The 23,292-nt window shown below is 39.2% G+C and overlaps 2 protein-coding genes across 4 annotated transcripts; one reads left to right on the top strand and one right to left on the bottom strand.

Moving 5' to 3' along the window:
- The first annotated feature begins 783 nt into the window (after window positions 1–783).
- pnpla8 (patatin-like phospholipase domain containing 8) lies at window positions 784–22,577 on the top strand. 3 transcript variants are annotated; one of them, XM_066669289.1, is made up of 10 exons: window positions 784–919; window positions 4,523–5,589; window positions 5,759–5,908; window positions 6,509–6,660; window positions 6,774–6,868; window positions 7,526–7,697; window positions 7,822–7,879; window positions 8,873–9,067; window positions 19,394–19,592; window positions 21,057–22,577. In XM_066669289.1, exons 2-10 carry the CDS (start codon window positions 4,720–4,722, stop codon window positions 21,329–21,331), a joined length of 2,166 nt encoding a protein of 721 aa, XP_066525386.1. In that variant the 5' UTR covers window positions 784–919; window positions 4,523–4,719; the 3' UTR covers window positions 21,332–22,577. The 3 variants fall into 3 exon arrangements, with proteins under 3 accessions (XP_066525386.1, XP_066525387.1, XP_066525388.1); XM_066669290.1 differs by lacking the exon at window positions 784–919 and adding an exon at window positions 1,213–1,425; XM_066669291.1 differs by lacking the exon at window positions 784–919 and adding an exon at window positions 1,780–1,910.
- On the bottom strand, window positions 1,309–2,577 carry akap14 (A-kinase anchoring protein 14). The gene has a single exon (XM_066669292.1). It carries the CDS (start codon window positions 2,123–2,125, stop codon window positions 1,595–1,597), a length of 531 nt encoding a protein of 176 aa, XP_066525389.1. The 5' UTR covers window positions 2,126–2,577; the 3' UTR covers window positions 1,309–1,594.
- Window positions 22,578–23,292: the final 715 nt, after the last annotated feature.

Genomic DNA, 23,292 nt, shown 5'->3' with positions numbered 1-23,292 from the left:
TCGATTAACACTTCAGGAGGTGACCAGCAAATTGGCCCTCCAGAACCCATAGTTAACCCCCATGTTCATGACTATGTGCAGCTAAATGTAGAGGTACCACAGGCATCCTCAATAATATTTCAAGTCTTACGTTTCTGACACGTTTCATTTATATTGTTATGTGAAACAATTTGTTCAGATCTATTCAGATGACATGAACTGATGATTGTCGGTTTTTAAAAATTTATTCAAAACAGTTTAGTGATGAAAGAAATGAAAAAAAAACTGTTGGATTCACTCTCTCTCTCTCTTTGAAAACAATGGCTGTCATTTTACAAACTGAAATTGTATGAGAACTGAACTGAAATCAGAATGGAACAGAAATTAATCCTGTTTTTTCTTATTGATGTTATTAAATAGTTTTTGATATGGAATAAGACGAATGACAAATATATACTGAAATATCCAATCCAGTTCACCTTAATGAATATTTTCTGTGTCAATTTCTTGTCCTTTTGCTGTAGAAGATTTATGGTCAGTTGGTGTAACCGATTTATGTCCGTTGGTGTAACCAGTATCTTGTCTAAAAGACTAATATTGTACAAAAAAGTTAATACGGATTGAATACTCTACTACACTGTAATAATGGGTGTTTAAACCATTTTTACTCAAATGGTCAAAGAAAATACGTAAAACAAGATGTAAATCATGGGATCTACAATCTACAGCGCAATCTACAGATGAGGAGGTGTGTTTACAGCGTGCTCCGGTAGGGGGTGGTGTGGTGTTTCACTCTAGTCCTAACGGAAGGAGAAAAAGAAATTTTTGTTGTTAGCAAACAATCCTCTGACCAAATGTAGACAAAATTTTTATAAATAACAGCTTTTAAAAGCTCTGCTGTCTCTCTGGGGTTCATTCAGCTCACACTGACGACACACGGGTGAGTGACACTGGCGTTGCGTTAGACTCTGAGTAATAATAAGTTAAAATTGTCCATTCATAACGCTCTGCTAGCGTTTCCCAGAAAAGGGAGGGAAAGAGAACTGTAGAGATACTTTTATAGCTTTGACATCCATAGGTTCACTCACAGCGCACGACAGAAGGGTCATTTCTGTTTGAATGTGACAGCTGGACCTTGTTCAGTGTATTTCCTAACGTTACCTCAACTTGTCTAACAGCTGTTCTTTAGCTTAGCAGAGCTGTCCAGCTCAACCCGAGAACTCCCAGAAGTCTCCTGTAATAGTTCAACAAGGAGATCAGTTTAACTGTCACTTAATATCTGCTGTCCTCTTTGGTACTAGAGATAAAATGCTACTTAATCCTCTGGCTTTTAAGAGACCGTCAGTGGACACTTTCTAACTATAAATAAGACATTAGCAAAGTTGTTCAGAGTAGTTTAATGTGAAGGGCTTCGTTCCAGAGAAACCCCCAGAGGTGTGCTGATAGGTAACGTTACATAACTCATGATTTCTCAGACATTGGTGTTATTTTCGAAATCCATGGCTTAGATTGTTAAAGTTTTCTTATTTGCGCTTTTTTTGCATTTCAAATAACAGTCCACTCAACTTTAATTGTGAATTGAATGAAGAAACAGTCTAGTGTCCGGTGGCTCTTTTTAAAAGCCCACAGTGTCCAGCAGCCTGGCTTTGCTCTCGATAACGTCTTTAAGCCACTGCTCTCGGACCCTGGTGAGGCCGGGCTGGTGCAGGGTCCTGGAGGTCTCGATGGTGAAGTGGACCTGTACGGGGTGTGAGGGGGGTCTGTTGGTGTGCGAGAGGACGGTGAAGACAACAGCCGCGGTTTGCGCGCTAACGGGGGAACGGCGCGTGGGCAGACTGAACACGGCCCGGTAAACGAGCTCCCGGTGGAGCGGCAGGTCTCTCTCCCGGAGGAAGCGCACGGTGAAGAGCCAGCTCGGGTCTAGCTCCCAGGTGCGGATGAACTCCTCTATCTGAGTCCGTCCCCGCTCCACGGTGAACTCTCCACACGACACCCACTCGATATCAGAGATTCGGGGTCCGGACTGCTCTCTCTCCGGGACAGGAGCAGGGCGCAGCGCGCTCTCGGCACTCTCCAGAACCGCCCTCACCAGCTCAACCGCCCGTAACTCCAGAGCCCTGTCTGCCTCCTCCGAGTCGGGTTCCATGGCGGGTATAAGTCTCTAACAGAGACCCTCTGGTGTCGATTTTGTTGTGGACAGAGTTTTCTGGGGCTTTTTTTCACGCTGGAAGTTTGTGGTCGCCTTTGAGTCCGTCGTGTTTTTCGTTTCCATGGAGAACCTGACCGACTCTACATCCGGGAATTCGAGTGCAAAGCTTTGGGTAGAGCAATTCAAATTACAGTTTGATAGTGCCACCCCATTTAAAAATAATTTAAAATGATTTTTAAATTTGAGTTTACAACATTGCAAACACGGGCGGCACGGTGGCGCAGCAGGTAGTGTCACAGTCACACAGCTCCAGGATCCCGGAGTTGTGGGTTCCAAACCTGCTCCGGGTGACTGTCTGTGAGGGGTTTGCTGTGTTCTCCCTGTGTCTGTGTCGGTTTCCTCCGGTTTCCTCCCACAGTCCAAAAACACACGTTGTTAGGTGGATTGGCGACTCTAAAGTGTCTGTAGGTGTGTGTGTCACCCTGTGAGGGCCGGCGCCCCCTCCAGTGTGTGTTCCTGCTTATTAGGCTCCTGACCCACCATGACCCAGAACTGGATAAGCGATTACAGACAATGACTGAATCAATGTTTGGTGCAGAAGTCTTGAGAATTGTATTTAAAAAGCCATGTATCTGGCTTTGATTCTGTTCTTAGTTTTATTAAAATAATATACTAGGTCGATTGACAACTTGACCTGGACTTGTACCTGGAGATCATCCCATAATTGGGGTGGCCCAAAATCCCCCTGGAGACATGCAGGAAGCGTGTAAGCAGTTATAAGAACCATTTGCTGTAAAGGCAAATAAAGGCATTGCCATTGTAGACTGAGAACGGGTATGAATCATTTAGCAAACAAATATACAGTGGCATGGAGAACAAACATGATCTCCAAACATGGAGAACAATTTATAAACACTTTTTTTTTGAGAAATAATCTGATCTTCATTGAGTGTTTTACCATGTTGAAGAACATGATTTGTTAGTGCAGAGAAAGATTACAACTACATTTTGTGAAGTCAACAATTAATAGGAAGTGTACATGCCATTGCTTGAATGACTTCAGCACATCTGTGGCCACAGGACACCACTAGTCCCTCACACTGCTCTAGTGTGATTTTGGTCCACACTTTTTCCTGTCTCTTCCACATTTTAGTGACTGTGGAATGACCATTTCATTATTTCAGTGTTTTCATTTTCAAGAACTGCTTTATCTATTTTGCTGTGTGACAGGGGGCATTGTCCTGTATGAAAATTGCTGGCTGATTCAGTGATGAATGCAGAGAAGGATCCACTTGTTGTCTTAGAAGTTCCTCATAAATATTTGCATACAAAATGTCATGTAGCTGTATGAGAAGCCCAACTCCCTCTGCTGAAAAACATTCACCAAACAATGACATTTCCTCCTTTACCCTATATATATATATATATATATATATAAAACACACTGGCTTCAGTACTTCCTCAGTCTGATGACAAATATAATGTATACAATAATTAAATGATACTTGCTTTCATTTGTCCACATATCATGCGCCTCAGCAAAGGTTAGTCTAGGCTTTTGACCTTAAACATTAAGAGACTGTATGGCGAGACATATTTTTACTGAGTTCAGTGTTGAGTTGGTGAGCAATCCAGCAGCAGCGTTGAAGCGACTGCCCATTGAGATTCTCTGCATTATCTTTTCTTCTCTTGCATTTGTGTTTCATGGACGACCAGCCTTTCATAGGGGACTTGAATGAGTTTGAGACTTTGTAAAAACGCAATATTCTAGAAATCACAGATTTGCGACCAACTGCTCTTGCTGTGACTGATAGGGTCATCCCTTTGGCCTTCATTTGGACAACCAGAAAGTTTCAGTCACTTAAGGACACCTCACCATCTTATTACTGAAGTCAGTGAAGAGTGGAATGTTAGGCTGACAGTTAAATAGCATTTGTCAGGTAATTTAAGGAGAGTAGCACCAGGTGCCAGATTAACACCAATAATTTGGAGGTATCTGAAAGTGTTCTCTAATATTGATCCATGTTCTTTTTCAAATATCAAATTTTTTTAATACTGTGCTTACAAATAAATGTAACTCATGTAATATGCTTTAAAAATACCTGCTCTTTCTCCTGTTTGGATAATTTCAAATAGGACTACACAGTGACCTTGACATTTAGGAAATTATATGTTGTTCTCTAATTTTAATCTCCAGTGAAAATTTTATTTATTTTATTTTAAGTTAAGTTATATGTCTTGCACTATGCCTTTTCGGTTTTTGTCTATTGTTTCTGCAATTTCCAGACCTAAGAAACCTATTGGTCAAATAAAAATTCATTACAAATATTTGGCATGGGTGTTAGAAAATAATACCTGGTATTTTTTGTTTAATGAATAAACTTCCTTTTCCAGGTGGTGTATAAGATGAAATATTCTATTGGATACAGTAACATGGAGAGAGTTTGTTCAGCAGATGCCTACAAACCTATTGAACTCCCAGTGAAGATGAAAGACGAGTGAGAAGAATGCTTTCGAAGGCCACACACTAAAGAGCTAAAGACTTCACCAGTACAAGTCTGTCCAACGTGTTCTTGAGTGACCTCAGCCGCATGTCGCGAATCAAGAGTACACTTGACACTGTCACCAAAGCTGTTAGCGGGACAGTGAACACAGAGCTGTTCTCCAAAATAACGCGCCTCAGACCCAATACTGCCCCTGTGGGCAAATCTATAGAGGTCAAAGTGGCGTGTCCAGAGTCAGAGCCTGCTACAGTTGTGACTGTGGCAGCACCTCAGCAACTGACAGAGAAAAAAGAGGAGGCAAAATGCAAAGAAGTCAAGAAGGGTGCCCCCACAACTCAGATCAGTCTGGCTACATTCCCTACATCTGCAGCAGTAGCCAAACAGACACTACAGCGTTTCCAGCCCTCAGCCTTTGCCACAAACATAGACGAAACCTACAGCCACTTGGCAGAACATGTAAACACATACTTTGGAAGCGACACCCAGGAAGAGAACATACCACAACAGAAGAGCAGAGATGTCATTGTGCCATCAAGCACAGCTCATCTCGGTGGGATCAAAGAGCACCTCCCTGTGCTTGCACAAGTCGCTCAGAAAGTTGATTTAGAGCCACCTACCTCTCCTCCTCTGATTGACCAGACTGGACAAAACGCAAAAACTCCAGAACAGCCAGGTATTACAGAGGCGGAGAGTGTTACACCATCCTCTCCCACACCACAGAGGAAAGGCATCAGCCAATACCTGTCATACAAGAGGCCCAGCATGCAGGCATTTGTGGGAAGTTACATTGCCCCGCTGGTTCCCAAGTTTAGGGCTGATTCGAAGAGTGTGGCTGCAGAAAAGGACAAAGCTCCTGAGGCAGCGCAAGAGGTATCTCAGGACATGGAGGATGCAGAAACCAAGGAGCGGAAAGAGGCAGAGGAAAAGGCACAGAGGTTGCTGTCTCAAAGAGAGAAGGTACCAACCTAGGACAATAAACTATGCGTAATTTATACATCAAACTAGGGCTTCAACTAATGATTATTTTTTTCAATTGATTCATCTGTTTTATTATATATCTGTTTATTCATCTGTTTTAAATATATAATAAATTATATTAAATAAAGTTTTAATAACTGGTGTGTAGATCATAGCACGTGTGAGTGTGGATAACAGGACCAGAGGTCTGGTGAAGGCCATAAAGAGAGTGACCGACGTAAAGATCACCATCAGCAGAGTGGAGGAACTCAGCTTTCACTTGCTGGAGTTCCCTGAGACCAGAGGAGTGGCCGTCACTGTAAGTGTGCCTATATTTGTCTTTGTCTCTAAAGGACCAGACTACATATTTCCATAGGGTATGATCTACAGTTGCAGGTCAGTGAATTAGACTATCATCAAAAAGTTAATTAACATTTTGATGATATTCTAATTTTTTGACATGCACCTCTATGATAATTTTGCACGATATAGGCTTCCACAGTGAACTTTGTATTGGATCTTCTCACTTAGCTGTCTGAATTCAGTGTGTCATTAGCTACCTAAAGCCAACAATCAAACCACAGATGATGTAGTTTTTTTCTGTTTCTGTTGAAGGTTTTATGATTTTGTGCCTTGCGTTGTAGGTCAGAATAGTTCAGTTCATTGATGTGACATAAATCAAAGATTTAAACAACAACATTTCCCTCCCAATTCAGTCTATAAATAGTCAAAATTCCATTTCAGTCCTTTAGGTTTTTTATAAAGCCTTTTTTATAAAGGTTTTATGATTTTCTGCCTTGCATTGTATGTCAGAACAGTTCATTTATCAGTGACATAAATCAAAGATTTAAACAACAACAATAGCGAAAACAACAATACTAAGACATGTTCTATCTATGTGTCTTTTTTCTCTCTGCAGGAGAAAGTTATTCCATGTCTGTTGCGGTTGCGTCAGGCGCGGGATCCCATGCTTCAGGCAGCAGTGAGGCAGGCTCTTGCGCTGGTGGGTTATACTGACCCAGTCAAAGGCAGGGGCATCCGTGTCCTTACCATCGATGGAGGAGGAACTAGGTATATGAGATCTCACACTTAATTTTCAGAATGTGTAAAATGCAATTAATTGTTTGGTCATTTTTTTAGAAGTTGTATGTCATTTATTTTATATTTTGTATTTCTATTTTTAGGGGTCTGGTTGCATTGCAGACTCTGAATAGGCTGGAGAACCTCACTGGAAAGCCTATCTACCAGTTATTTGATTACATCTGTGGAGTCAGCACAGGTACAGAACTATAGGTATTTCCAGAGCTTATCTGTTAGAGCTGTTCTGTTTACTTGTACCTGGACTTGTACCTGTATAAAAATTACAATCTACAACCAGGACATAATATACAGCTAACAACATCACAATATACCATGTAAGTGGGATATGTTACAGGATTAAATATCTAATACAGCCTTTTCAGCTGATGGCAGTAGGCCCCACCATTTCTACCAAGAGGTTTAAAACTTTTACATTTTGTGTAAGTGTCTTGAAGAGTGTATTTTGGATTTTTGTATAGGAATTCCTACATTATAGGCAAGCTTGCTGTAAATTATGAACAATTAACTGTGATGCATGCATTTTCAGCTTAACTGACAAATTACTTTGCTGATTATAGCAGTGTTCTCTGTGTCTTTAAAATGTGATATCAACAAAATCAGCTTTATGGTTATGTTCAAAAAGCCAAGTCAGATCTGAACTGTTTTTTTAATGTTGAATTAATCTAAATCAGTCATGTTAATTTGATAAAATCTAGTTTGCATTAACATTCATTTCTCTTAAAGTTTTTTTTTTATTGCAAAGATTATTTATATTAAGCAGTTAAAATATTTTTTGGATGTCCGTTGTCTGTGAAAGGCTTGTGTCTTATGATGAAATAATGTGGCTGTTACACAGGTGCCATACTGGCATTTATGTTGGGGGTATTCCAGATCCCTCTGCCAGAGTGTGAGGCACTTTACAGGAAGCTGGGCTCTGATGTCTTTAAACAGAACGTTATTGTGGGCACAGTGAAGATGGGCTGGAGTCACGCCTTCTATGACAGCCAAATCTGGGAAGAAATGCTTAAGTGAGAATACATTTCCCTCTCAGTTGTCTCCACAAAATTATCTTAGGGATCTTAAGATATGTTTATTATATATTGTGCATAATGTGTAATTTTAATTCAATATTCCAATATGTAAATTTAACAGAGAGAGAATGGGGGCCAGTCTCATGATTGATACTGCCAAAGATCCAGATTGTCCAAAGGTGAGTTTCACAAAATCCTTTTTGCATGATGGATCATTTTCTATAATACCAGTAGTTCCCAGTCCTATAGTTCCCATGCTTGCATATTTTCAGATGCATTCGCATCTAAATTGTTTAGTGTGGACCAATTAAAATTATTCTCTGGAACACATAAAAGAGTGGACTGTCAAAAACAAGGGTCTAGCAATTTTTTAAAATTAATTTATTTATTTTATTGTCAGTATCACATGTGCATCAGTGTTCTCATATATTCTTGCTGTTTAAAAATGTCCAATGAGAATCAAGATGTTTACATTGTTAACGTCTGTGCGCTAGACGACACATCATGAGTGAAATATGCAGTTAACCTAATGGCTGAACCTGAAGAGTTCCATTAACAATTTCGAATGGGAAAATTTAGACAGCTATGGTTTCTAACATTATAAACCTAAGGAACCAATCCTGTCACATTACAGGGTGAGGTTTTCAAGCTGCAAGAGTACAGTGGAAGAGTGAGGGAAGATAGAGGCAAAGTCTATTTGCATATTCATAGATTGGCAAGTGCTGAATAAATATTTACAAGTTATGAATCTGTAACTTTGATGAACTGAGATGAGTGTTTAGGTGTTTAATCAACGACCAGAGGGGAAGTTTAACATTTGACTTGTTACATAAGCTCATATAGGTTTGTTCTGTGAACGTATCAAGTGCTATCTCTGAACATTTCAGAAAAATGTTATTTGGCGTTGTTCAGCTTGTATAGTGTGAAACCTGTTAACCATATGATACAAATACTGTTACGCAACTTTAAACTTTAAGGTGGACTTTAGCAAACATCATGATGTGTGAAAAAAAGTCATAGTGTTAATGAACTTTTTCAAGATAATTGTATGTGTTAGAACCGGACAAAAACATGCAGGGCACTGACACTCTAGGAAGTCTTTTAAAAAACGCTGTTTTCCACAGGTATTTATTCTGCTTATTAGCACTGAATCTTTCTCTTCCGTCCTCCAGGTGGCAGCTGTGAGCACCATAGTGAACAGAGGGCTGCCACTGAAGGCTTATGTCTTCAGGAACTACAACTTCCTTCCAGGGGTGCGCTCCCACTACCTGGGCAGCTGCCAGCATAAAATGTGGCAGGCCATCCGCGCTTCATCTGCTGCGCCAGGCTACTTCCAGGAATTTGTGTTAGGAACCGACTTACATCAGGTAAATATTGTCAGGTAGAAATGTTCAAACATTTATGTTGAATTGGTCTATTGTATGTCTGTTTTTAAATCAGAACTTAATGGAATGGCTACTGTGGTCAGTATGAATTCTTAGCATAACTAGAGGGTGAAAGTTCAAGAACTTTTGTGAATTTGGCTTGTCACGTATTGCTAGCATCGTTGCCAAATTAGCTTATATGCTGCTTAATGGCTATGACTTTAAATTTATAGAACAATCCAATACTGCCTTTAAAACACCACCAGCTTAAAGAGACTGCCAGTGTACTTTGACTGACACCTTACTAAAAATTCCACTTGAAAATAAAACCTCAAATAAATGACCACTTCGAATAACCCTTAAACCTTAAAAAGGCCGCCAATACATTTTTGACTGCCACCTTTAAGAACATTTCACCTTAAGAAAAAGGTGAAGAGATGTTCATAAATCAGTTTTCTAACACGTCATGGTGGTTTCAGTAATACTATATGGACCTAATCTTAAAGACTAATGTAAAACATATAGCATCAGATTGGACAGAAGGTGGAGCCTTTGTGTAGAAATTTGCTATTAAAAATGGTATATTAAAATATCACATCCAGGCAGGACATTAAATCATCTATGTTTGCATACGTAAAGTCAATGATTCTCTTTAAAAAAACAAAATCACTTAACAGAAATGTCTTTTTTTATTTATTGCCTGGTTCATTTAAGTAGAGTGAGCGCCATTACATTAAGATTACAACAACAAATAAAATATGTATAGTAAGTGTTCTTTCTTTACTGTTTAAAAGTCTCAAATATGCATTATATTCTATTCAACATAATCACAAAAACAGTTCTGTTCCTTTTTGTAACTTTAGCTTAGATTCTACTGCAAAATAAATCCTCATTTCACCTTCTCCACTCACAACTCTACAATCACTCACCCAGTTACATTTAACAAATGCTCCCCAAACATCCTGCTAGAATAATTTCTCTCTAATTTCCCAGCGGAATAAATCATAAAATTAAATTATGAGGAGGTATTTCCAGGCTGTCCGTTGTTATACTTATATTTTACTCGAAGTCCTATAGCCTAATTAACTGTAAACGTTCCTTAAATCTACTAGTTTAGTGGGAAATCCGCTCACTCTTTAACACACTTGTTAATTGCTTATAGATATGCTAATAATATAAAATATAATTATTTAAACGTCTTAAACTTTAAACGCTCATCAAACTCTGTTCTGCGTCTGTTCTGCTGTAACTCTACGGCACTGCTGGTGTGTTTAAATTCCAAAATACATTGCAAATAAATTACATAAAACATGTAATCGCAGTGACTTTAAATTTATAGATCAATTTATCCAATATCCACATTAAAAATCCATCTTAAGTAAGTGACTTCTTCACTGAAATGGTCACATTAAAAAGAAATACCACCTCAAAAAACCTGCCGTTATATTTTGCAGGCCATCTTAAAAAAAAAAAAAAAAAAAACACGTAAAAAAGATTTTCAGCCATTTTATTTAGGCTTTCACCTTAAATAACTGACTATGCCAAATAAACGGACACCTTAAAAAACCCTACCACCTTAAAATGACTCCCATTACATTTAGACTAGTCTGTTCAATAAACTGCTGCTGGAATTTTCCATTCCATCTTAAGAATCCAGCCACTTTAATCTGGGGCTTCATGAAAGGACCATGTCCTGTTTGAACGAGCGCTGTACGAAAACTGTACCCCACACTGAAAAACTAGTCACATTGTACGAGAAAGAACCCATTGGCAATAGATTTGTTTCAAGAAATATGAAGATTGAGCAAGAAATGTTTGTGTTATGGCAGGGTAAATCACACAAACATTTTTAAAAAAGGTGTGCTCATCTGGTTAAACAATACCATTTGATTGCTACCTTTAAAAAAACTCCACCTTAAGAAACCCACAATTTTATTAAGAAGTCTACCTTAAAAACAACAATGTTTTTTGGATTTCCACCTTAAAGATGACTTTTAAAATCTTAGAGACTGTCTATATACGGGTGCTGGTCATAAAATTAGAATATCATGAAAAAGTTGATTTGTTTCAGTAATTCTATTTAAAAAGTGAAATTGTATATTGTAATAATATATTACAGTATAATTCATTACACACAGACTGATATCTTTCAAGTGTTTATTTCTTTTAACTTGATGATTATAACTGACAACTAATGAAAATACAGTATCTCAGAAAATTAGAATTTTGTGAAAATGTTCAATATTGAAGACACCTGTTGCCACACTTTAATCAGCTAATTAACTCAAAACACCTGCAAAGGCCTTTAAATGGTCTCTCAGTCTATTTGTGTAGGCTGCACAATCATGGGGAAGACTGCTGACTTGACAGTTGTTCAAATGATGACCACTGACACCTTACACAAGCAGGGTAAGACACAAAAGGTCATTGCTAAAAAGGCTGGCTGTTCACAGGGCTCTGTGTCCAAGCACATTAATAGAAAGTCGAAGAGAACTAAAAGATAAAAGTGTACAAGCAACAGGGATAACCACACTCTGGAGAGGATTGTGAAACAAAACCCATTCAAAAATGTGGGGGAGATTCTCAAAGACTGGACTGCAGCTGGAGTGAGTGCTTCAAGAACCACCACACACAGACGTATGTAAGACATGGGTTTTAGCTGTTGCATTCCTTGTGTCAAGCCACTCTTGAACAAGAGACGGTGTCAGAAGTGTCTTGCTTCCACAAAGGACTGGACTGATGAGTGGTCCAAAGTTATGTTCTCTGATGAAAGTAAATTTTGCATTTCTTCTGGAAATCAAGGTCCCAGAGTCTGGAGAAAGAGAGGAGAGGCACAGAATCCACATTGCTTGAGGTTCAGTGTAAAGTTTCCACAGTCAGTGAGGGTATGGGGTGCCATGTCATCTGCTGGTGTTGGTTCACTGTGTTTTCTGAGGTCCAAGGTCAATGCAGCCATCTACCAAGAAGTTTTAGAGCACTTCATGCTTCCTGCAGCTGAACAACTTTATGGAGATGCAGATATTATTTTCCAACAGGACTTGGCACCTGCACATAGTGCCAAAACTACCAGTACCTGGTTCAAGGACCATGGTATCCCTGTTCTTAATTGGCCAGCAAACTTGCCTGACCTTATATTGTGAAGAGGAAGATGCAATATGCCAGACCCAACCATGCAGAAGAGCTGAAGGCTACTATCAGAGTAACCTGGGCTCTCATAACACCTGAACAGTGCCACAGACTGATCGACTCCATGCCATGCCGCATTCCTGCAGGCATTTGGCCAGCATTGGTAAAAGTCCTTTTTTTTGTATTGGTCTATCAATATTCAAATTTTCTGAGACACTGAATTTGGGGTTTTCATTAGTTGTCAATTATAATCATCAAGGTAAAATAAATAAACACTTGAAATATATCAGTCTGTGTGTAATGAATAAGTACAGTTTCACCTTTTGAATGGAATTATTGAAATAAATGAACTTTTTCATGATATTCTAATTTTAGGAGCAGCACCTGTATTTCTGTGTCCCTCACACCCTTCCCCCTCACTCTACTTCTCTCTCCCTCTCCCTCCCTTTCTCTCACTCACACATGCACACAGAGATATAGACAGGCATACAGACTGAGAGAGATTCACCATTCAATGAATTCCTATGGGGGTACACCCTCCAAACTAACTCATGTAGCTCGAAAAATTGTCTTGTTTATTTTTTAACCAAACTTGCCATAACGACAAGGAGACTCTAGGGATCGATTTGGTGTAAAAATTTAGCAGTTTGAGCAAGAATTGATTGCGTCATGACGAGTTAATCACAGAACAAATTTTTGAAACTCTGCGCGCTGAGCCGCTCTGAAAATACATTGAACTCTATGGGAGCTGAAACCCACCCTAGTGCCAAACAAAAATTCATAACTCAAAAGTCGTCTTTTCAAATGTACAGGTGTTAAAAAGTGGAAATTTCTCAACCATTTAAAATATAAATGAACTCTCTAAGTGAAAATGTAGTGAAGTTATGGGGAAATGTTTGGCTAAAAAGTGAAAAAATGCTTTCCGGGCAGTGGAACTAGAGTGCGATGACATCATGCACTCTAGCCATCCCTCATTTAAGTGAATGGAGGGATATTGAAGGAGGGATTAAACAGGGTGGATGAGTGCAAGAGGTCAGATTTTTGACGTGATGTGTTCCCGGGTCTGGCCATCTGAAATCTTGTGGCCGTAGCTTCAAAATTGGCTGAGTTAGAGCTGGTTTTGGCCAGTGCATTCCTAGGGGAATTCCTAAGTTGGATTGCTCCATAAAACACAAGCAACCCGAGTTGGCATATGATCTATGACCATGTGAAGTTTCGCGGCTGTAGCATGAAAACCCTAGGAGTAGTAGCATTTTATATTTTGTGAATATAAAAATAATAAGAAAAATATTGAAGAAGTAGAAAACAATAATACAATTTCGAAGAACAGCAATTTGGCTTTGACAAGCCAAATTAATAAATGTAGTGCATTATCTAAAATATCAAAAAAAAAAAAAAAAAAGGTATTTAAAAATAAAATATAAAATTAAAAACACAATTTTCTACTTACTAGCCATAGGCCTTTGAACAAATACATTCCTAAATGAAGTCTGTTTGGCTTTAGTAACATGCCTTTAATATTGTGGTGTTTTAAATCAATCAAATCCCAGTTTTCATTAAGCTTATGCACATTTGTCGATGTGGTTTAGATCACTATATGACCTGTATGAACTACAAAAATGAATAGGATTTAAGGGTAAATCTGAACGCAGCAGTCATTTTAGTCAAAAGAAGTAAAATGTGGATTCCAAACATGTCTTGACGTATTGACTACCTTTTAAGTGGGTGGGGAAAGTAAAATTTTTCTTGGCTTTTCACTGCACCATATTTATTTATGTTTAACAAAAACACAGGGGACAGAATAGTCATATTCTTACATTTAGATTTTGCCAGTTCCAACTGTTAGCTTGCCACGACTTCCCCAATGGAAGCCCATGCTTCCTCCAGTGAGCTCCTGATGATGAGGTTAACGTTGTGCTCTGCTTTTATGAAGTGGTACTAACAACATGTATATTGATTAAATCAGACTGACAAACTGAAACTACAGACAGAATATGGGCTACTAATCTCAGCACATAATGAGTTTAATGACAACTGGATTAGTTAATGAGAGACGCTCTGTGATCTGCTTTTGGCTTTGCTAGTGAAATCCAGAACATTTGTAATGGTGAGAGAGAGAGAGCGCCACACTGTCCAGCTGTACTGTCACCCACAGAGTTCACATCCACACCGCCTCAATGTACCCGCTGTCTGGAAAGGGCAGGGAAACAGCCGGCCACAGTCCTGAATGAATGCTCCAATTCAGATTAGCTTTACACCACACGAGATCTCAACTCAGTGAAGAGTCCGCCACTGTTGATCTATGGATGTGACAGTCACATAGCTGATGTCACTATTGCAGAGGGAAAAGACTATTATCTAAGCTGTTGAGCACTTGTCTGGCTCAGTAGAAGAGGGTTCCTTCAATGCATATGAATACTATGTGAATTCACACTTGAGGGATGAAATAACGAGAGATTTTTAGGGTTTTTGTTTTCTAATAATAATTAATTAAAATAATCTAGTAATAATTAATTCCACTCGTGTATAGGACCTTTCACAAACCCAAGGAAGCTTGGCATGCTTAATCTGTGATAATACTTCGATAAGTAGAATTTAAGGGATTTGTCTGCGTAGTCCTTGCTGTCTTTTTTTTCCCACCCACTTTTGTTTTTCTGTTGGTTGATCATTTTTTTTGTTGTTGTCTTGAGAATCACTTAACCCCACAGTGATTTAACTGTGTGCTTAATGTGGTTGTACTGCAGTGGGATGAATGGTGGGGAATTAATATGTAAATGCGGTGCAAGCTCTTGGCTTGAAAACCTGTTGACGGCAAAGCTCCCAGTGGCTCTTGGTGCCGTGCTTTATTCCAAACTCTATTAAGAAGAGTGCTCTTCTCTCTGTCTTCAGAAACTGTTCTCAATGCCACTTCAACGCATACTTTTCATACCAAGCCAACAATCTGTTATGCATAGCATCTTTGAGGTCTGCACACAATGGAAAGTCAGCCCTGTTCCTTTGTTTTGTTTGAACAGAGTGTTTGGAGCCTGACGCTAATCTCCTAGCCAAGGCAAACGATGTGGAGGAGTCGAGTCCTTAGCAAGCTTTTTTAGAGCAAGGTCATGTTTTTAAACATACATCAGGCTATCAAATGGCTGTCATTTCAAAAGAAGTTAGCTGCGTTTTCTCCTAGCTATAGAAGCACTTAAACTAAGCCACTGTTTTTGGTTTCTATACCTCAAGTGTATGACTCTGAGCATTGAAGTATTGTAACATTCACAGAATAATTAGGATTTTATGTAGCATTGTTGGTAGTGTCGCAGTCACACAGCTCCAGGAACCTGGAGGTTGTGGGTTCGATTCCCGCTCCGGGTGACTGTTTGTGAGGAGTTGGTGTGTTCTCCCCGTGTCCGCGGTGTCTCCCCCTTTCCTCCGGGTGTTCCGGTTTCCTCCCACAGTCCAAAAACACACGTTGCAGGTGGATTGGCGACTCGAAAGTGTCCATAGGTGTGAGTGTGTGTGTGTGTCTGTGTTGCCCTGTGAAGGACTGGCGTCCCCTCCAGGGTGTATTCCCGCCTTGCACCCGATGATTCCAGGTAGGCTCTGGACCCCCCGCGACCCTAAATTGTATAAGTGGTTACAGATAATGGATGGATGGATGGATGGATGTAGCATTGTTGGCTATGGTTGAAAATTCTTAATATTTTATTAAGCTCTCATCAGTCCAGAAAATGCTAATACAGCCAGAACACAAATATATTATACAAAAGCACAAATTCATGCTATGAGTTACCTGGAGGAAATGGTTATCTGGCATATTGCATTTTTTAATATATATGTATGTTTTTTTTTTTTTTCTTCATGTCACCAAGGGTCATGAACAATCCTTGAGAGAATAACTCTGCAAGTTTCAGTGTTAGCCAACCTATTGTTGGAGGGCAATAGATCCTTGAGCATAGTAAACATATGTGCATCTCTCATGCAGCTGTTCCAGAGCATCCCATTTCGTTTCATTCTTTTCTGTGAAGATTGTACATATGTATATGTGTGTACAATTTTGGACATACAGCATATTTACATTTATGATCAATTTATTTCATATTATTAAGTACACTTCAAAATGCAAATAAAATTGTGTTGCAATGAAGAACTTTTAAAATGTCATGTATCGTCATACAAATCTATACATATTTTTCTCCTAGAGCTTTACGTCCAAGCTAAATACCATTTAGGGACCCTTTTTGTTTTTCGAATTATAGTCTGTTTTCTTCTTATACACAGATGTGGCCTATGCAAGAAAAAATGTAGGACAGATTAGAACATGAGGGAAGTGTACGATGATTTTGAATGCTAGTAATGAATGGGAAGCATTGAGCTGATGCAAATAACATTGGATTCTTTTGCCTTATGTGAAATGCGCGTGTCCACCCACAGTTTCACACTGCAGGAGCATACATTTTCCATGTAGATCAGGCCTTCCTGCATATTGGGTTTATTTTAGGCACAAAGATAAAAGAAACATTTGCAGTTTTCTTTTCATAATCCTTTCTAAGGATAGAATGAATGGATGGGAATAAGAGCAACATTAATTCATTTATTGTATATAAATGTTTCCTGACTTTTCCAGCAATAGTACAAAAGAGACATATACTAGATTGTTCATAACATATGGCAACATCTATTTTTGCTGTACCCAGTTTCATCTCCTGTTTCACCTTTGGTGAAACAGAGATGTAAAGCCAACCACTGCTTCTTTTCAGCTAAACACACCTGAATGGGATAATTCTCCAGATTTTTAACAGATGCCTGTGCTCATTGTGGATGTGTTGAGAGGAAAAGGTGGGCCACCCATGGACAGTGATATATACTGGATATAGAGATATCCTCTAATATATACTTAATACCTCTACCCAAGGTTTTACTGAATGGCTGTTAATAAATCAATGGACCTTTTATTGTCCATTTTTTTTAGATCTGTGTTTTGTCTGCATAGTGCTTTGCCCCATACTGATTTGCTTCATTCTGTAATCAAGCTATTGGTTTCCTGATGTGTTGAGAAGTGGAGGATTAAAAAAAAAAAAAACTGAAGTGGTTCAGGGGTCCTAGGGGGCTGGGCTGAAGACCTTTGCTTCAAGTTCTCGCTTCAAATACTTGTTCATTAACTATCAATGCCAAATTCCAGTGTGGTGCATTCAAGGTTTCAGTTTGAACTACAATCTTTTGAACATCAAAGCCACAAATTATAGTGTCTTACACAGAAAATAAAGTGACAACACAGAAATGGTAAATGATATGATGCAATACAATACAATATAGTTTGGTAATACTGTATCATTTATCTCAGCAATCTTTGTCAATAGCATTAAAATATAACACGCTGAACTATATGAAATAAACAAATCTGCTTCTCTTTAAATTAATCATGTAATTATTGTTAAAGGAGACTTTCAATACCCCTTTCCTGCAAGTAACACAGTTCCCTCACATCTTAATAAAACTTTCACTTGGTTCTCTTTTTCCTCCATCCTTATTTTCTCACTACTTAATCAGTACTCTTATTTTTATGTGATCGTTGTGTCTGTTTTGCTCCATTGACCTTGTCCTTGTGTCCTCACATTAACCCCAGTTCAAAGTTGTGATTGAAAAGACCCAGACATGGAGGCAGGGCAATTCACAAGTCTCTGCCCTCTACGTAAAATGCAGGACAAAATCAGAATGGCTCATTTATTCAATGCTTTCTGATTGGGCAGCCAAGAAAACTGACTGGATGGTTTTAATTCACAGTTTGTGTGATGTTAGGAGCTCCTGATCCTGTGCACATTCACTGAATTATTTAACATTTAATATTATTTAATATTTGATAATTGTAATACTATTACTTGTGTAATATTTATGCATGCCAAATCTAATTAAATTTGTTACAGAATTGGAATGAATTCCCCCCTGCCCCCAATTTACCATCTTACATTCTCTAATGCTAATGGTCCATCATGATTTTGAGCACTGAATTCCACCCGTCTCCACATAATGCACAAAAATTAGGTACATACAAAAATTTCACACAAGTGAAAATATATGCATACATATTCAGAATCACATAATCCCTGCGTGTCTTTTGGGGGTCACATGGGAGCAGATGGTGTTGGACCATCCTCACTGGCCCTGTAATGAGTAGCACTGCAGAGCTCTTTGATCTGTACTGAGAGCAGTCAATCCACTCCCTTTAGTCTGAAGCTCTGACCCTCATCACCCCCCTCCTCCCTTCTCTCCAGACCTGCTGCTGCTGTTGGATAATGGCTCTCTGCCAGTTCACCCTTAGGCTTCGATATTCATAATTGGCAGTGCTCCAACCATATGAGATGCCTGTCACTCAGTCAGAATGCAGTCCCATGCGAAGGGCTGCTGGGACATTATGCAGCACATGCAACATAACATCTGCATGGCCTTTTTCACTCTGCCTAATGGCCTTCCTACAGCAAGGCTTACATCTAGGCAAATGGTTTTTATTATTAACATACACGTTTTTTATGATTAAGTTAATATATAGAAAGAAAAAAAAAAAATATATATATATATATATATATATAGTCAAAATGTATATTGTAGTTATATAATCAATAAAATTTACATACATATTATACATTACTTTCTGAGTTGAGATGTCACAATTACATAATTGTCAAACCACAATTGTTTAAGCAGATCACCACTATTTAATAAAGAGGTAAGACTTAACAATGTTACCATTGTGGTTATTTATTTATTTATTTATTTTTATCAGAACGGTTGAGGGTAATTAATGTAAATAATAGCAAGAGGAAAAACATATATTAAGATGCAACATAGGTCGCAGTAAAACAACTTCTGTGCTATGACTTATGAGTTGTTTATTTGAGCTAATCAAGTAATCTGACTGCTTCAGTTTGTACTCAACAGTACAAAAATAAAAAATGTTAATCACAATTATCTACATGGAAATTACTCACCAACTAAGACTAGACCTCAAGTGTTAGGTGGACTTTCAACACCGTTGGAAACACTGCTATAAATTCAGAATGTTTTGATGTTTGATAAACGGTGATAAACTGAAGAGAGAATTTTTCCATGGTCCATGTGTTACCCAATATTCTGGATTAAGTTAAGAAGAATCTGTGTTAATTAAGTTAATATGATTAAGTTAATGTGAATCTTTAAAAACATTTTTCTTTTTGTGTGTGTCTGCAGGATGGTGGTCTCTTAATCAACAACCCTACAGCACTGGCTATCCACGAGTGCAAATGTTTGTGGCCCAACACTCCTGTGCAATGTGTGGTGTCTCTAGGCACTGGCCGCTATGAGTCCACTGGCAAGAGCAGCTCTGGGACCTACACAAGTCTGAAGACCAAGCTCACCCATGTCATCAGCAGCGCTACAGACACTGAGGGTGAGGGAGAGAGTCTGTCAGTGTGGAATGATTGGGACAGAGGTTTCCTAACCTATTTCTGCTTTCATGTGTTCATGAGATTAGCAGCCATGCATCCTCCATGGTTATTTTTAATCGCAGATTATACTGTTTTGGGATCTTCTTCAAAAAGAAGGTAGCCTTACTGCAGTTGCCACTGAAGAATGATGCAGGTTCTCTTACTGTACAATAAATAACTGAAAAAATTGCTGTAAATCTTTGACATCTTAAGGTTTAAGAGCTTTATGTAAGCTTTTGGTAAAATTTTCTCAGGATACTGTTAGGAAAATTATTTATAGCTACCAGACTCCTAATAGCTATATTATAATAACAATTGCTGTGCGTAAGGGTCAAGGCCATAAACTCTACTGGATGCTCGTGATCTCCGGGCCCTTAAACGTCACTGCACCTCAAACAGGAATGCCACTGTCAAGGAAATAACAGAATGGGCTCAGGGATACTTCCAGAATGCATTGTCAATGAACACAATCCACCGTGCCATCCGCCGTTGCCAGCTGAAACTTTACAGTGCAAAGAGGAAGCCATTTCTAAGCAAGCTCCACAAGCTCAGACATTTGCACTGGGCCAGGGGTCTTTTAAAATGGAGTGTGGCAAAATGGAAGACTGTTCTGTGGTCAGATGAGTCACGATTTGAAGTTCTTTATGGAACACTGGGACGCTATGTCATCCGGACCAGAGAGGACAAGGATAACCCAAGTTGTTATCAACGCTCCGTTCAGAAGCCTGCATCACTGATGGTATGGGGTTGCATGAGTGCTTGTGGCATGGGCAGCTTGCATGTCTGGAAAGACACCATTAATGCAGAGAACTATGTTCAGGTTCTAGAACAACATATGTTCCCATCTAGGCGTCATCTCTTTCAGGGAAGACCCTGCATTTTTCAACAAGATAATGCCAGACCACATTCTGCAGCAATCACAACATCATGGCTAGGTAGGAGAAGGATCCGGGTACTGAAATGGCCAGCCTGCAGTCCACATCTTTCACCTGTAGAGAACATTTGGCGCATCATAAAGAGGAAGGTGCGACAAAGAAGGCCCAAGATGATTGAACAGTTAGAGGCCTGTATTAGACATGAATGGGAGAGCATTCCTATTTCTAAACTTGAGAAACTGGTCTCCTCTGTCCCCAGACGTCTGAGTGTTGTAAGAAGGGGGGATGCCACACAGTGGTAAAAAATGGCCTTGTCCCATCTTTTTGGGGATTTGTTGACGCCATGAAATTTTGAAACAAAATATTTTTCCCTTAAAATGATACATTCTCTCAGTTTAAACTTTTGATCTGTGCTTTGTGTTCTATTCTGAATAAAATATTAGATGTTGGCACCTCCACATCATTGCATTCAGTTTTTATTCACAATTTGTATAGTGTCCCAACTTTTTTGGAATCCGGTTTGTATATCTACTGATATTTCTTCTTTTGCAGAGGTCCACACAATGTTGGATGCCCTCCTCCCTGCAGACACCTACTTCCGCTTTAACCCTTACATGAGTGAGGACATTCCACTGGACGAGAACCGTGCCGAGCGACTGAACTTCCTGCAGGCAGAGGGCCAGCGTTACCTGGAGCGAAACGAGACAAAGTTGAAAAAAGCTGCCAGCATGCTTTCCCAAGAGAAGAGCACCATCCAAAGGCTGGCTGAGTGGGCTCAGCTGAAAGCTGATATGTATGACGGCCTTCCCTTCCGCTCCAAACTTTAAGACTTCACGACAGCGCCCTGCAGTTCTTGTTTACACAGTACCATCAGAAACAACATGCTACAAGATAATGACCATAAGTCCATGAAACAATGGTTCATTTATCTATATGTGTTTTATTACATGATTGGTTTAACAGATCGGTGCAAGTTTTTTATCAATGTTCCGAGGCAGTGCTATTAAATCAAGCCAGTGGGAGTTCAGAGTTTATACAAGAAAACAAAAGGCGAATGATGGGTTTTGACCAATCTGCTTACTGTGAGGTTAATCCTTCTCCCTGACTTTGCTTTGGATTGGGGACAATGCTGCTGAAAATCCTTTTAAGGGAGGTTAGATGTTTAAATATTGCAATGTTAAGGGATCTATTTAAGAAAATTCTAAGCTAGAATTAAAAATGCAATTCTGCATGGCACTTTTAACTGATACCTACCTGACACTTGATCTTTGTGTTTGTGACCATGTTGTAACACAAAAAAAAATTTATTTGTGTAGAAGCTGTTTTTAAAGATAGGTTTTAGAAATAACCGTGTCTGAGTCTGACCAAATTTTTGCACATCCTTTTGTTCTTACCATTTCAAAAGCAAGTTGCATTTAGCTAAACTTGAATCCGTTAGCATGCACTGTAATTTAAAATGCACTTGAATGCTCTTTATTGTTCATTCATTATCTGTAGCCAATTATGCTGTTCAGTGTCACGGTGGGTCCGGAGCCTACCTGGAATCATTGGGCACAAGGCGGGAACACACCCTGGAAGGGCACCAGTCCTTCACAGGGCAACACACACCTATGGACACTTTCGAGTCACCAATCCACCGACCAACGTTAGTTTTGTTTTGTGACTGTGGGAGGAAACCGGAGCACCCGGAGCAAACCCACGCGGACACAGAGAGAACACATCAACTCCTTACAGACAGTCACCCGGAGCAGGACTTGTACCCACAACCTCCAGATCCCTGGAGCTGTGTGACTGCGACACTAACCTGCTGCGCCACCGTGCCGCCCTGCTCTTTATTACTTATTTGTAAATTTCAGACTGAATAATTTATAAAAACAAACTTTAAAGAATTTGGCCACACTGAGAAAGATGATCATGAACTCCAGTTGTGCTTCATTTTATTATTTTACATTGTAACGAGTAAAAAAGTGACATTGTAAATGCCTTGAAAATTGTTAGAAGCAACTTGTGATAATGTTGAATTATTGCCAAATTTCTCAGCACTAACCCTATGTGGACTGATATATTGTGTAATGACGTACAGTTCTGTTGTGTCAAGAATCTGTATTAAATTATATAATAGTGAAATTGGTGGGCTGTAATTTTCATTTCCTTGTCAATGTTTGAACCTGAAAGACAATGAAATTTTGCTTCTGCATTTAAGCTACCTGAGGCAGTGCACACCCACATGCACAGACACACGCATGCAAGCAACAGTAGGAAACCTCAACACCCAGGAAGCAGTTGGGTATAAGGTGCTTTGCTGAAGGGCAACTCAGTCGTCAACTCAACTTCACTCCCACCATCCCCAATTGTGGGAGTCAAAGTCAGCTTCACTAACATGTAGGCCATGGCTACCCCACACATAAAATATGATTGTGTTATGTATACTTCAGTGTTTCAACCATAATGAGATTACTACAGCCACCAATATTGGAAGATTTCTATGTTCCTATGTTCATTTGCAAGTTATCGTACAGAATATAAAAAACAAAACAAAACAAAAAAAGTTCTGAAATACAATGAAATGGAAAATTGAGTAGTATATATCCATAAGGACTTCACTTATGTCACAAAACCTTGTTAATGTGACACTAATAAACGTGAATATAATTCATAAAAAATTCTAGGTGACCATTCTTGGCTGTGTCTAGTCATCTGCCTCTATTTGGATATTGGATACAGATAAGGGCTGAGCAATGCCGGATTGTTGTTGCCATTTGAGGGTACAGTCTGAAGATATCCTTTA

This window comes from Hoplias malabaricus, chromosome 4 (assembly GCF_029633855.1).
Source record: "Hoplias malabaricus isolate fHopMal1 chromosome 4, fHopMal1.hap1, whole genome shotgun sequence".
NCBI lineage: Eukaryota > Metazoa > Chordata > Actinopteri > Characiformes > Erythrinidae > Hoplias > Hoplias malabaricus.
Note: the sequence above shows the minus strand (reverse complement) of the source record. Positions and strands in the feature narration are given on the sequence as shown.

Coding starts and splice junctions, on each gene's coding strand:
- akap14 (XM_066669292.1), bottom strand. CDS start 2,125: ATGGAACCCGACTCGGAGGAGGCAGACAGGGCTCTGGAGTTACGGGCG.
- pnpla8 (XM_066669289.1), top strand. CDS start 4,720: ATGTCGCGAATCAAGAGTACACTTGACACTGTCACCAAAGCTGTTAGC. Junction 7,880..8,872: donor AAGATCCAGATTGTCCAAAG/GTGAGTTTCACA, acceptor TCCGTCCTCCAG/GTGGCAGCTGTGAGCACCAT. Junction 19,593..21,056: donor CAGCGCTACAGACACTGAGG/GTGAGGGAGAGA, acceptor CTTCTTTTGCAG/AGGTCCACACAATGTTGGAT.